Genomic DNA, 15,456 nt, shown 5'->3' on the forward strand with positions numbered 1-15,456 from the left:
ATTCATATGCTGGTGTGATTTTAAAAATTCACTTTATTTAATGAAACCACACAGTTAAGAGTTGGGTTATTATGTGTTTTCCTCAAACATGATATGTGAAATACTATCAGAGTACTGTCATTTGGGGGATCTTTTGAAACATTACAAAGGGATCCTTGTACTTGAAGACTGTGAACCCTGTCTACCTGCGTAGGTGTAGAGAAACCCTAACTCTTCAGCTCTGTCCAGGCGTGTATCAGTATATGTGAATGCTCTGCCTTCCAAAGCCCTTTGTAGCTGGACAGTATTTGTGTTCTGACGTTCTGACACTCTGCATGTCGTATGTGATACTTCAGTCTAAAGAAAGGTAATGTAGTCGGAACAGATCTTAAACTCTGTGTCTCGTTTGCTTCTTTTTATCATTTTTAAGGACCCCAAATACCCAATTTGTGTATTCCGATTTAGCTAGTTAAAAAATTGCATGCCATTTAATTTTCCTTATTAAAGTTTTATTGCATGAGTAACACATGCTTACTGTTTTTAAAAAAAAAATTTCCCTTTAAGATTTGTTTGTTCTTGGTAGGTTCCTTTTAATTTTTCTACTTGTGTTACGAGGAGGTCTTGCAGTTTACTTTTATAAATCAAACACTTTCTAATCAAATTTTATGTCAGTGTGAAGTTTTAACATTTTTAGAGGTCTTTGCTATTTCTTATGTATTTCCTCCTAAAGATTTCTTTTGCAGATGCTGCACTGACATCTGAAAATCTGGGCAGTGGTCTTGTTTCCTGATGAGTTTTCTTTTGCTTGTGGCCACGGCTGCTGCTCTGTTTCTGCTTGTCGTCTTTGTGGGTGATTTTTAAGTTTATTTTATTTTATTTTACTTTTTTATTTTTTAAAAATAAAGTCACGAGGTTTTTTTTTTTTTTTAAACCTATTTGATTCAGAGCTTTTTTGGGTATAATTTTTGCCCATTAGCATGTGCCTTCATGTTTGAATATCGTCTCTGATGAAATTCTGATTGTAGTGTGATCGGTGCTGTTTGGGGCAGAGGTTCCTGCCGAGTTACAGTAGTTGTCCAGGGTATTAACAGCAGTAAAGGGGGAGCTTCTGTTATCAGTATCGGTCTGGTACAACACATTAAAGCTGTCTGCAAAATCAGTGTGGGGTGGGCATGGTGTGTAAGTTGCACACTGCTACATCGTATGTTGTTGTCTGAGTTCTATATTCAGCACATACGAGTAGTTGTGGTGTAAGAATACCAGAGAAGGTGAAATTTTTACTCCTAGAAAGAGTGCAGTTATTGTCTGGATAGCCACTTTCTTCTTTCCTTGGTTTGCATTTCTGCTTATGAAAAGGTAACTTAATAGATGAGAATAATCATAGATGTTTTTTTTCCTTCAGCTCACCCAGGCTATAAGGGGAAAAGATGAACAAAAGGAAATGTGCTTTGTTTCTCTTCAAGATTTTAAAAAGAAGAAATTGGAGTTAGTTTTGCCTACAGCAAATACCATGCATGGCAAGCAGAACAATGGAAGACAGAAACCCAGCAGCTTTGAATGTTGTTGATTAATTATGTATTTTATCTTTTTAGGCTTTTTTGGTTTGGGGTCGTAACTGAGAGATGTGTTCTTTGTTTACAACCATGAATTAGAATTAACGCTTTTACCATGGTGAGGTTTTGAGCATATGGAATATTTGAGACTGTGAACAGACCTGGGCAGATGCCCTTTGTGGTATATTTTGTAAGATCACAGTCCTTAGCAGAAGTTAAGGAATTGAGAAGTGGACAGAAGGAGACATCTATGGCCAGTCACCAACGCTAGCATAATGCCTGTTAGTTGAACAGAGAACCCTGGGTAACATTTCAGGAACTAGTTCTGGGAGAGAGAGGAAGGGTGTTTGGATTTTATGTCGGGCCCTGGGTTCTGGGCTCTGCTACCATGGCCCGTACCAGTCGGAGGCCACGACCCCGAAGGTAGTGGTCTCTGTGTGCAGGGTTCCCTTCAGCCTGGCAGGCTGTTCAGCAGGGTCCCTTTTCACTCTCAAAGGGGTCCTTGTTTTAGATGATAGTTTATATGGTCATCTTGCCTTTGGGGATGGGACCCATGGCCTCCTCTTTGCTAACAGTCAACCATCAAAACGCATAGGGCCACCACCATCCTCTGTTTAGAGCCCGCACTTTCGCGGTAAGTGGTAGCCATGATGGTGCAAGGTAGCCGAGTTCCTAGCAGAACTGAGGACACTTTTGAAGGCAGCATTGTTAAGGGAAGCAAATGGAAGCTTTCATCCTCTTCGGGAGTGTTAATTTGATTGGGCTCATTTACACACTAGGCGACCAGACTGGATTTGTTTGACTACAGTGACAGAAGTATCTGTGGAACAAGTAGTCGAAGCAGGGGCTCCAGAGACCAGAGAGGGAGGTGGGGTGATGGGTGGCGCGTACGTAGAAGTAGGAGGTAAGGGTCGTCAGTTAAGTAAGGCAGCTGGGCCCTTAGGCTTCTGAACTAAGTAAGGCAGCTGGCAAAATCTTTCGTTCTTGCAAGAGCAGTAATATGGAATGGCAATCTGTGAGCTTTGCAGCCTTACTTGAAAAGATTAACTGAGAGACCGAGGCAGTTGGCTGAAGGGCCTAAGGGGAAAGGGTGAGTCGAGAAATGCCTCAATGTCGAGGGGGTTGGCTGGGGGAGGCAGGGAGGCAGGAAGCCAGGTTGCAGGTGGGCTGAATGCATGAGGCAGAAGCCAGGAGGAGCGGAGGACTGGAGTGGGAGCACTTGGCCCGCAGAGCGAGAGCATAGCTGCTGTGCCCAGGCTTCTTTCCACAGGCTTCTTGGGCTACCCTTGTTTCTGCTCAGTAAGGGCCTCTTTTCTCGGGCCAGCTTGCCTGGCTCTCCATTTATCACAACCACAAGAGCCTGGTATAACATCTTCAGTGCTCTCTTGTGCTGTGCTCTGCAGCTCTCCTAGGTCGGTTTTGACTCAGTTGGTTCCAGAGTTCTGTTCCCGAATGAGCCAGTATCACCAAGGAGCATTGTATTTCAGCAGCGGGGAGGAGCATTTTCGTTAATCAGGGCCTCTGGTAGTCATGTAACCCAAGCCTAGCTGGTGTGATAAAGTGCCTTCCTTCAGTGACCTTAGTTTCTGATTGGATAGACAGCTCCCCATAGCATTCACATGGAGGAAGCCATTCACTTTTTGTCCCAAAAGGAAGATTTCTTTCTTGCTTTTACTTTTTTTTTTTTTTTTTTTTTTTTAGAAATCCAGGCCTTCAGCATAATAGAGTTGATTTGCTATCTAGAAATAATAGTAAATCCTGAAAATGCTTAAGCAGATCATTTAGATCAGTAACTTCCACTCGGCAGAATGCAGAGTAGCACCTCGTTTGGCTCCAGTGGTGGGGCCTCGTGTCTCATTCCCCCTTCACAGTGAGTCATTGGAACATTCCTTTAATGTTCTTCGTGGGCATTCTGTGTGGATTCCTAAGGAGTTTCTGTCATTCATACATTAGGAAAAAAAAGGAATTTGGTTTCCTAGAGTTAAATAATTACTGATTCTGTAGCTGTTGTATGAGATGAATTTCCAGGTTGGATACGTAATGATTACAAATATTATATTGAGCAAATACCATTGATTGGTTTCATTTTGGTTCCCATCTGGTTTATTGAAAGTTGTCATTAAAATCAACTTGGTGTAGAGATTCGTTCAAGCTGGGGGAATGTCATTAGGGATATTATGGTATTTTTGGTCAGCTGTTTAGGGCTTAGTGAACTGTTACGGCACTGCATGGATGAGTGTGCTCTTGTGTCATTTTTGTTCCTGACGGCACACGTTCTAAGGGCTGATTGTGAGTGTGGAGGAGCTGAGGCTGCTAGTTACCTTGGAGAAGGCACATTTCCATTACTGCTTTCTCTTTGTTTCATTGTCAAATGTGAGCAGCCCTGGGGAGGAACATTTAGAATTACGGATTCCTGGTCTGTATCTATATAGAACCGTACCCCCAAAGTTGATTGCCACAGTACAGCAGAGAGGGGCTGTGGAGATAGGAGCTCCTGCCCAACTTCCACACACCACTGATGTTGCCCTCTTTCCACCAAATCAAGTTTCTCAGAAGTAGATCAAAAGAAAGGAGCTGTTTTCCATCTTTATAGTGAAAACTGACTGAGGATAAGTAATTCTGTTTTCATTTCTTGTTAGGGACCTTGACATAGATAATGCTGGGGGATATGGGGCACCTCATTAGCACACACTCTGTGTGCACACCTGTGTGTATACACCACGAGTTCATTTTCATTTATGCATCATATGCCACAATTATTTATTTCCACCTTGGCTGCTGTGACCACTCAGCATAGACTGTATGTTGTATAGGCGTTCGGGAAATGAACATTCATTTTGATAGTAGGTAAATCTCGTATTAGCAACTTTACTGGGGATGGGACAGGAGACCTGCATTAGTGTGAGTGTGGCTAATGCAGAATGTGTGGTGTCACCCAGGGACTGAGAGGAAGGATGGCAGGATACATGTGTCTGAGCTTGATTTTGACATTAGCTGGTCTGTTCTTCAGTTGCTGTCTTTTATGACCTTGGGCAAGATGCTTAGCCCTCCTAACTTTGTTTTACGTACCTATGAAGTTGGGGTTTAAACCTACCTTGCAGGTAGGTTGTTTATAGATTAAAAGACCAAGCTCACAACGTGGATGCATAGTGCTGGGGCCAGGGGAGGACATGGTGGGGATACTGGTGTTTCATTGGTGTCCTGGGTCTACGCTTTGCAGGGGCAGACACCGTGCCCGCTTTTATTCAGTGATGTATTACTTTGTGCTCAGCACATTCCCTGGCACGTATAAGATCCACAACAAATGTTTATTGTATATTGAGTGAAGTAACATTTCAGTGGAAAAAATTTCACTGTGTAAAGTATTAGAAAAACATTAGCAGTACTTTGATACAATGCATTAACTACACATTCACCTTCTGTTTATTAAACCAGAGAGACTCATTTCTTTAACTAGTCTACAGTGTGTAGTATGTTGGTTAGCTTGCAGTGGGTAGTATTTTATATTTTTAAATAATAAAAATCTATTCCTAAAATAACTTGAAAACTCAGTTACTTATTTTATTTTCTTCAGGAAGTTTACAGAGGGTTGCCAAAGTCATAACATTTTTTAGGCAGTATAATGTGTTTGGAATTTTCTATATTACTGACTTTTAGCAAAGATAAGTGAGGACTTAGTCTATAGGTAAACGTTCCTGAGAGGGCCTGCCGATAGGAGAAATGCCTTATGATATAATGATTCAGTAATAAAACGGTGGTAGTTTTTCTCTTTTCGGTAGTCCCTCAAGTTAGACTTGCAGAACTGAGTACTTCTTTCCATAGTTCCTTTTTCTTCTCTAGTTCATTCCCTAGGAAAAGGTCAATACCATGCACTCACATCTGTGCAACTTTGAGGGTAGTGTTGGATAATGAAGTCAAAACCTTGAAATTCGTTATCAACTGTTTTTAGTTTATAGGTAAGGAATTCTTAGAGCCGTAATTCTTGCACAGAGTTATTCCTTTCTGCTGGTTTAGTCGTCCTCACCTGTCTGGGGTGGGCGCTCCAGCGTGACCCCACGCTCACACGGCGATTTCTAAGTCAAGGAAGGGTGCACCCTACTGACTTGGTGCTCAGGTAACCTTCTGGAGGCCACATCTTTTTTTCTCCAAATTTTTAAAGCAAGGCTGTGGGTGCTTAGCTGCTGTCTGTGCATCATGAAAAACGGCTACTGGTTGTTGGGCTCGCTCTCTGCCCTTTGTTGGAAGTAAAAGCCACCAGTAATAAAACATATATGCACAGAGACTAAATGTCCGTCTCACATGTAAACTTGAGGTTTCTAATTTTATTTAATTCTTTAAGAAGCAAGAGGGGGATGAAATCCTTAGCCCCAAGTTCAACAGACAGACAAAATAGTGTTAGATGTTCCCGCTGCCAGTTATGGAGCGAGCAAGTTAAGAAGTTATTTTGAATCACTACAGCCCTTTCCCCTGCTGTGAATGTCAACTGATAAATGGTGGGGATGATATTCACATAAATGAAAATCAGAATGAGGCTTTGCGAATACATACTCTCCTGGCATCTTCTGGGCCCCTTTACTGAGCTGCTCAGCAGGCTGCTCTCACTCATGACTGACAGTCACTGTAGGCCACGTGGGATTTAAAGTGTTAAGGGTCCACTATTCCTGGGATGTTGGGTAATTCATTTTTCTCCTGGTTTATTTGGATTTTAGGACCACTGAAAGAGTTTTGTTTTATTATACTGTTCCATAAAATATATATCTAAAAATGTTACTTACTAAACCTGTTCTCTGTAACTGAAGTGTTTTTAATGCAGAAAACCTTAGGTATTCTTTCTTAAAAAAAAAAAAAAGGAGCTTTAAGAAAGTTTGAGACAATTTGATATTTGCAGAGGGCTGCTTTGCAAGATTATTGGTAAACGCTTATTTTTCAAACTTGATATCTTAGAATTGGAAATTTGTAATTTGTATGTATATGTGGATACTTGTGATTAAGGACTAACTCAAAATAGTCCAAGTAAAACCTACTAGAAGAACTGAAAGAAAATTAGGGAAACAGATAACTGTTCATGTTTTCTGATTCATAAATAAGAACAGTGCTTTGCTTTGAAATGTATTTTTTAATACTTAAAATGTTTTAATACTTTTTTGAACTTTTGCATATTTAAAATAATGCCAAGGTGCTTTGAAATGCTTTACTAGGTGTCTTATTTATTTAAAACTCTTGATTTGAATGAATAAGGATTTGAATGATCGGATTGATAAATTCCTAGTACAAAAAGTTAACCAGAAATTCATTTTTATTGGATGTTATGGTAAAAAATTGAGTGTATTGTATATTCTAACGCACAGTTGAATCTTTGATCTGGGATTTGTGGTGCTGGTATGGGGAGGAGGGAGGTGTTATTGCTGCTAACGACACAACACTTGGTGTGTCGTGTCCTTGAGGTGGTGGGAGTTAAGACTGACCACACGGAAAGTGCACTGTGGGGCGCCCAGGATTTACTCTGGAGGGTGATCTGTAGAGAAGGCCAAAAAGCCATCGTGATAAAGACATTCCCACTATTAACTAAACTTATTTTCATGGGATTTGTGTTTTTATTTTAAAAGAGACACAGAAAAATAAGTAGTTAATGGAATGTGTTAAAATCATGGATTATAGAAAGTTAGTGATTGGCAAGGAATTAAATTTAAGAAAACTCCCTAAAAATGATTTAATATTAAAAAGTTTGCTTATCTGTCATTTTCAAACAACTTACAGAGATTCTTATATAAGTATTTAGATTTTATAGAGTTTTTGGTTTATTTAAAAACCACACGAAACTGGGTTGGTTAGTTTTTGGAAGTGTTATATACTCTTTAGAATGTATATAAAAGGAACACATTTGAACTGTTATCTGAGGCATCCTTTTTGACACTTACGAGGACGGTGCTGGCTTTCAGAAGCTGCTCTCTAATCTGCTGCTGCTTTAAATGTTTCCACGGTTTAAAGGAAAATGAATAGACACATGGTGCGCACAGAGCTTGTTTCGCCCCTAAAAGAAATAGTCTTTCTTGAGCTTCTGTTTTGTGCCTGTTCATATGGTACTGGGAGAAAACTAAAACTCATTTGAAAGGTGTTTTCCCCGCCTCCCCCTCTGTCATTAACCCTTTGTCTTTTGCCTTGCCTTTAGCTTTACAAAATTAACTAGGACTTTGAGAAAGTGGTAGGATCTTTCTTTGACCTCCTAATGCCTCAGATATTTCCTTATTAAGTACCTGTCTTATGTCCCTAGTGTCTCTCATTAGAAACTCTTCTGAAAGCTCAGTTTGTCCACTTCTGGTTCATTTTACAGTCGTGTTTCTCTGACACCATTGCAGTTTTGTTTTTATTCTAAGCAAAGCATGCCATTGTCACTGGGCTTTGGCGCAGTGTCGCATCTTAACTTGGTTATGTTGGGGGCACACACCATACTGCTTTACAACAGAACCCGTATTAAAGTCTGCAGCCACGAGGGTCGCAAGTTTGTTCGCGCTGAAATGAGGAAACAGCACTGGTTGATGCTGAGAGGCCGACTTCGGTGGCAGAGCAGATCCTCTGCAAGGCCGCCTGCCAAAGGCTGGTGCGGACTCCCGCCTGTGTGCTGCGTGCCCCCAGTAACCAGGGCTGGAGGGGAGTCGGGCATGCTAACTGAAGGCTCTTTTCTTTTTTAGGTCCACAACTCCCAGGCCTGCTGCAGATCTCCAACTCCTGCTCTGTGTGACCCCCCAGCATGCTCTCTGCCGGTGGCCTCACAGCCACCACCACATCTTTCTGAAGCCGGGAGAGGGCCTGTAGGGGTAAGGAGAATCCCGTTTTTAAAAGCTATCAATATTTTATATCCCATAGGGTATAAAATAGGAATATTACCTCCCTCCCCAGAGCCCCTTTAAAAATGTGCTGTATTGTATGTGTTTTTAAAGGAGTAACAAGTACACGCACAGAGGAAGCAAAATACGGGACTTACCTTACCCCTCTAGGACAGTTCCAGAAGCCAGCGGGGTTTGGTGGTGCAGGGTATTTGGGCGCCAGCAGAGAGCATGCTGGGCCGTTGCAAGGAGCAGGAGCTGGCAATCAGCAGCGAGTATGGATGTTGGCAACTGAAATGGGGAAAAAAAAGGGGGTAAGTTTGAGTCCAAGTGTGACACGTGCACTTCCCCAGCCTCATTGGGACTCAGGGCCCACGGATCTAAACTGTTTTGGATGTTGTCCTCTCAGGTGACATTTTGTAGAATGTTGCTCAGAAGTAGCTAGGCTTTTCTGCAGTGCCAGAGAGAATGAAACACTTCCAGAGGCTTGAGCTAGGGTGTAGCTACAGTGGGCTCAGCTGTGCCCTGGTAATGTCTCCATTGCCTGGTGGTAATGACGTGTGTGAAGCGCGGCAGGAGGAGGTGTCCCCTAGAGCCCGGGGCCTGGTGTTGGCGAGCTGTGGGTTGTGTGTCCCGTGTCTCCCCTTTTATGAAAGTTGTGTAAACACCTGTCTGCCTTTCTTTTTCCTTTATGAGGATTTAATGATAACGTTTTCTGAAAGACAGGTGTTTATTCTGATTGATTGCTGTTAGCCACCAAAGAAGTTGGAAAACCTGTCTTTTCTCTTGTGTGTAATCTGGGGCTCAAATGCATACTCGGTTAGAAAATAACACAAGGTACTGGCGCTGTATAGTGGTCAGTTGTAGTGCAGGATAATAATATCTTGAAACTCCAAATGGGCTGTACCACTTGGGTAGGCAGGCAGGTTTTGAGGAGCTGGATTTGTTTTTGATGCATCAACGACACATGGATAAACAGAGGGGAGCCCTCCAGGGTTCATGTCCACCTATCCCTGTAAGCCACGTAGGCGTGAGCCTGGTGAGGCTGGGAGTTGAGAGAAGATGACCGTAGGACGGCGGTGAAGAGCAAGGTTAGTGGGTCGTGGGAGTGGAGGTGGGATATGATGTGGGCCCACGTCATAGAGCATAGAGCATGGTAAGGGTGAGGCCAGGGACGACTTTAGGCGAGAGGCCGGAGAGCAGCCTTCGTAGGCTTTCTTATTCCAGGCAAGGTGATTTGCTTGAGAAGATTGATTGGGTAGCTGGGTGCATTCTGGACAGGCTGCAGCAGCTCTAGTTAGATGGTGAGGGCTGTCACCGTGTGTAAAGTGAAGAGAACCAGGACAGTGGAGCTAGGATGTTAATAATCATAACAAAGCCAGGAGCGAGCATCACAGCAGCAGTTTCATGTTCAAGTAATTGCTGGTGTAATTGATCAAGAATTTGACCAGAAAAAAAGGCTCACCGTATGGAAACCTTGGAAATCTTGACACAACAACTATTTGCAATGGAAGACAAACCCAATGTAGTGGATAAAAGTCTAATTTTAGTCCCTGTAGAGATACATTGATGACATAAGGGATGCATTAGTAGAGTCCGAACTTGACTATCTACTTCAGCCTTTACAGTTACCATCTTGTTTCCTTATATATCTAAGAAATGGTTTTATCTTTCAGGCTGATACTTTCTTACATTATTCTCCAGTTAGTGTGGATGTCATTATTAGACTATTTATTTACTACAATATTCATGAATCAGGATTCATTGAGTGGATTTAAAATTTTGCCCATAATAACATTGATTTTTAGTAAACTTTTTGTATTAGCATTAGTGATGACCGGCATTTATTTGTTTTTGTTTTTGTTTTTTTTTTTTTTTTTTTAATCAGTAGAAGTATTTTGTTCACTGGAGTTTTAAATAGGTTCACGATTGGTGGTATACTCAGACATCGGATGCAGGTTTGAGGAGATTCTGTGATAAGATAATAAATCCTCTTTGAGTCAAGGTGATGCTGCACAAAGCGAACTGTATTGATTGTTCTTAACAACAGCTTCCTGCTGCCAGAGTCATTGGAGCTGGAGCTGGATTGGGTCCAGTTGGCAAAGCTACTACCCCCCATGTGCAGAGCGCTCATAAATTCTGCAGGCACACAGATCTAGTACAGTGCGGAGAGAGCTGCCGGGAGGAAAACTGATTACAGGGTTGCCGACGATACCATTAACAGTTCTTGGCTTGACACACCAGATGCCTTCCCTAATAGACTATTTTTGTTAATTTAGTTTTTATAGGGTAGCACTAACTGCATCATAATTTAACTTTCTTTGCGTATTCAGGTATATATGTGATCTGTGTTTCCACGCTAATGATGATATCAACTCAAGGAGTTAATTTTATAAATTTTTAATGTATTTGTCCAGTTGTAAAGTATTTGTGCTGGAAAGGTAGCATTTTTACTTATTACGGATATTACATTAGCTTGGATGGTTTTTAGCAAAATGTGCTGTGTTTACTGGCAGTTCAGGCATAGTGAGGGAGGGGAGAAGGCAAAACAATGCCCAGTTTCTCCCTACACTGGGCAGAGATGATCCCACTGACGCTCCCCTCTCCCCCCTCCCCCCCCCCCCCCCCCCCCCCCCCCCCCCCCCCCCCCCCCCGCCCCCAGCTGCTCCCAGTGTCTGGTGGTTTAAATGGCAGGACAGAGATTCTTTTCAAAGCAGAAAAGGTGCAGCTTTGGAAAGGAGACCTAAAACGCACATTCATTTTGTTGCACATTGTTTTTGTTGTCATGGATGTGGCTCTGTGGGCTGGACTTCTAGGGTGCGCCTCACTCCGTCCTCACTGGGACATCAAGAGGTAGACTCATTAGATACTTAGTATTTTTATTTTGTAGTCGTAGCTCTTTTCATGTTTAAGACCTCTGTAGAGCAGCTGATGTAGATAAGACACGACTGCAGTAGTGGGCAAACTATTTTATTTCTGTCATTTTTTTAAGCCACTGGTTTTGTTTCTGGTGCATTATTCTTTAGAGGGCGTGTTTCTCTCTCAGTGGGTTCCTGTGTAACAGAGGACACTCTCATTGGCTTTCCTGGTGCTTCGTTTCCTCACCTTTGAAGTGGGCGCTGCACTGCGGTCTGCGGCCGCTGCGCAGAGGAGTGAGGTGTGTGCCCGTCACTGCAGCAGATCGTGAGCGTTCAGGAAGCGTTACCTGTTGTTACATAGCTTTTGGTCGTTCAAAATCAGGTTTCAAGTAACTTACTAATGTTCTAGATGTTCTTGGCCTGAGGCCCCCTAGTGCTCTTTGAGTTGAATAGGGTCTGTGAAGTTCCTGAAATTTCAGTCTTACATGTATGTGCATTTTTCTGGAGAGAGTATTCTTTTCAAAAATGGAGGCTAATCAGTAGGTTCCTAAAATGTTGAAAAAAACTTCTAAGTTAAGATCTGTGGCTCTAGAAACTCTCTGCAGGGGTCATTTATTTATTTTTTTTATTTAAAAAATTTTTTTTAAATGTTTTATTTATTTTTGATACAGAGAGAGACCGAGCATGAGAGGGGGAGGGGCAGAGAGAGGAGACACAGAACCAGAAGCAGGCTCCAGGCTCTGAGCCAGCTGACAGCACAGAGCCTGACGCGGGGCTCAAACCCAGGAACGTGAGATCTGACCTGAGCCGAAGTCAGAGGTTTAACCAACTGAGCCCCCCTGGCGTCCCTGCAGGGGTCATTTAAAACCCCAGATCAGCCGGCGGGTTAGGACGGACAGGGATGCTGAGCATTTACTTTGGGCCCTGGCGTTGTGCTACTCTTTTCATATAGTTTAATTTGTGGTATTTATTTCATTTTGCAGGTGAGAAAATTTGAGGTTTACAGTTGTAGAAAATCTTGCCTTGAATGAATGTTGGGAATGAATTCTGAGGTGTAATTTAGGGGATCCTCCCCCGCCCCGGCCTTGTGTGACTTCTGTTGCTCTCGTGACCGTTCCTGGACGGACCCCCAGGGGCCCACCTCTGCCTCCTCTTCACTTGAGGAGCTCCCCAGCCCGCGTGCCGCTCGCTCGCTTGGTAGAGCAGGCGGCTTCCGCCACGAGAGCGTCTCCGGCTGGATGGACAGCGGTGGTAACTGTGTGCTGTGAGAACCCATTCTTCTCTCTCTCTCTCTTTTTAAATTATTTTAAGCTTGTTTATTGATTTTGATAGAGACTGTGACAGTGCAAGCAGGGAAAGAGCAGAGAGAATCCCATGCAGGCTCTGCAGGGGCAGCATAGAGCCCAAAGTGGGGCTCCAGCCCGCAGAACCGTGAGATCGTGACCTGGGCTGAAATCCAGAGCCGGACGCCCAACAAATGGACTGAGCCCCCCAGGGCCCCCACATGAGACCCTTCTTAGTATCAGTTGATTTTGTTTTCCTGTTGCCCTTGTGGTGGTCATAATTTTAGTATTCTTTTGTTTTAAAAAATGCATAATTAATAGCTACTCTTTGAGTTTCTTTTTCATTTATCTTAATGACGTCTACATACATTTGAAAATTATTCCTGTAGTCTCATATGTTTGTTGATCTGTGTGTGTTCATTTAGGGTAAAACTTAATGCATGTAAGAAATTGGGGTTTGCTTCTTCCTTGGAGTAGATCCACTCGACCGGTGTCCACAGACCTGGGCACTCACTCCGTGCAGGAAGCTAGGGCTGGTGGCTTTACCCAGATCCCTGTTCCCAGAGGGGCCGCCTCGGCCAGGATCGGGTCTCCTGCTCCCCGCTCCACCCTCCTCCACCCGTAAAGAATGCGTTGCAGCCTGTGCGCTGCAGGTTACTTCTTCAAAAGCTAAGAATGCTTTGCTTAGTATCTGGTTTAACCCTTGGTGACTAATTCACACCAGTGTGAAAATAGTATTTCTTTCCTGTGTAAGGTATTTACCATTAAAAAAAAATTTTTTTTTTACGTTTATTCATTCTTGAGAGACAGAGCATGAGTGGGGGAGGGACACAGAGAGAGAGAGGGAGACACAGGATCCGAAGCAGGCTCCAGGCTCTGCGGTGTCAGCACAGAGCATGACTCGGGGCTCGAACCACGATCTGAGCCGAAGTCGGACACTTAACCGACCGAGGGCCCCCCCCCCCCCCCCCCCCGCACCCCTGGTGTTTACCATTGTCAGTATTGTTTCTAACACTGCTACTTTTCATACTTGGAAATTTTGTACTAGTCAGTAATGAAAGGTAAGCACTTATTAAGAATGCCTTTTTAAAATGAAGGCTGATATGTTTTTTACCTAGTTGTTCCTTATAAAGAACTCTAATCTGGTTGCTTGTGTAGATCTACAGAAATTCCTGAGGATATCCTGCTCTTTCAGTATTTCCTGTCGCTTCCCTACTTGACATGAAGAATGCCAAAAATAACCATGCCTTTTGTATTTGATGTTAAAACAACGGAATTTTTAGAAAAATTATCGATACAAATGCTGAGATTAATCCAACTACCCTAAATGGAAGGCGATTAATAGCTGTTGAATTTTAATGTAGCAAGTTTACAAAATTCTTAAAACCGCAGACCTCCCGGTATCCCAGGTGGAGGCATCATGCCTGCCTGGGGAGACCTGCCGTGAGCGCGGAGCGGCGGTTTTCATGGCCTGCTCTCCCACCAGAGCTGATTTCAACTCTTTGTTCTTGAAGCCTGGCATGTTCAGCTGCTCCTTTTCTTACAAAAGGAGCATCAGGCTATGTTTTCAGATCATAGATTTGAATAATCTTATGATTTTACAAAACTGCCTAGTGTCTCAGCAGTGTTTTTGCGTCCGTCGGCCTGTGTGAGGCGGAGCGATTACCTGCAGGTTTCACCGAGCCGCTCTTTTCTCAGGGGCACCTGCTACCTCACCCTTTGGTACAGACACTGTAAGGTCTTTTAATCTTGCCTTCTTGGGGCGGTTTTATATTGTTTGAAAAGTATCTAAGCAAATATGTGGAGGTGTCAGGCTCTACAAGTTCTCCAGAATTAATTTTACTGACACAAATTGCCAAAGAAATTTCAGCAGACACAAGTAGAAAGAACTTGGGGTTTTGTTTAGCTCAACTTTGTTTTTAATGTCACCCCTCATTTTAGAATATCCTGGTCCTTGTGGTGGTAGCTCATAAATATCAAGGCCTTCAATAAGAGTACCGGATTTTTCTTAGGGACTGGAGTGAAGTGTAAAGTAATATGCCTAAGGTTAATTAGTCCTTTCCATGGTCTATAGAAATTAGTATACTCAGTCATTATACCTTGTGCCTAGAAGTGGACATTTTCTGTTTTGTGTTCCTGTGTAATTAGATTGAATTTGTCCTTTTTCCCTCCCTCCCGACTTCAGTTTTCAGAGCAGTTTTAAGTTTACTGCAAAATTGAGCAGAAGGTGCAGAGATTTCGCGTATTCTTCCTGCCTCTGCACACGAACAGTCTCCCCCATTATCTCCATCCCCCGTCAGAGCGGGACACATGTTACAGTTGATGAACCTGCACGGAAACATCATTATCCGAAGTGCATAGCTTCCATTAGGGTTTGTTCTTGGTATATTGCACATTCTCTGGCTGTGGACTAGTTTATAATGCCCTATATCCAGTATTACAGCTTCATACAGAGGAATGTCATTGCCCCTAAAAGTCTCTGTGCCCTGCCCATTCACCCTTCCTCCCACCAGCCCCTGGCAGCCAGTGACTTTGCTGTCTCTATAGTTTTGCCTATCCAGAATGTCCGAGGTAGAACCATATAATATGTATCCTTTTTAGATTGGCTACTTTCCATTTGTAGCATGCACTTAAAGGTCCTCCTGTGTCTTTTCATGGTTTGAAGCTTATTTCTTTTTCATGCTGAATAATATTTCATTGTTTGGATGGACCAGTTTTTCCATTCACCTACTCAAAGATGTCTTCACTTTTCTAAGATTTAGCAATTATGAATAAAGCTGCTATAATTATAATATCCATGTGCAGGTTTTGGGTTTTCAACTCCTTTGGGTAAGTACCAGGGAGTGTGATGGCTGGATTCTATGGTAAGAGTATGTTTAGTTTTTAAAGAAACAGTGAAATCATTTTCCAAAGTAGCTGTACCAGTTTGCTTTCCCACCAGCAGATGAATATTCGGTTG

At 42.8% G+C, this 15,456-nt stretch overlaps 1 protein-coding gene across 11 annotated transcripts in view; it reads left to right on the forward strand.

Annotated features, from left to right (window-relative positions):
- The window catches only part of RERE (arginine-glutamic acid dipeptide repeats), a 293,409-nt gene that overhangs the window by 74,923 nt on the left and 203,030 nt on the right, over positions 1-15,456 (forward strand). For 8 of the 11 annotated variants that reach the window (XM_029949991.1, XM_029949993.1, XM_029949995.1 and 5 more), the window contains exon 4: positions 8,222-8,347. The exons of the other annotated variants lie outside the window; for them this stretch is intronic. In XM_029949991.1, the coding sequence (XP_029805851.1) occupies positions 8,222-8,347 (126 nt within the window). The remainder of the gene's footprint in view (positions 1-8,221; positions 8,348-15,456) is intronic. 11 annotated transcript variants of the gene reach the window in all.

The sequence above is a fragment of the Suricata suricatta genome, chromosome 8, assembly GCF_006229205.1.
Source record: "Suricata suricatta isolate VVHF042 chromosome 8, meerkat_22Aug2017_6uvM2_HiC, whole genome shotgun sequence".
NCBI classification, from domain to species: Eukaryota; Metazoa; Chordata; class Mammalia; order Carnivora; family Herpestidae; genus Suricata; species Suricata suricatta.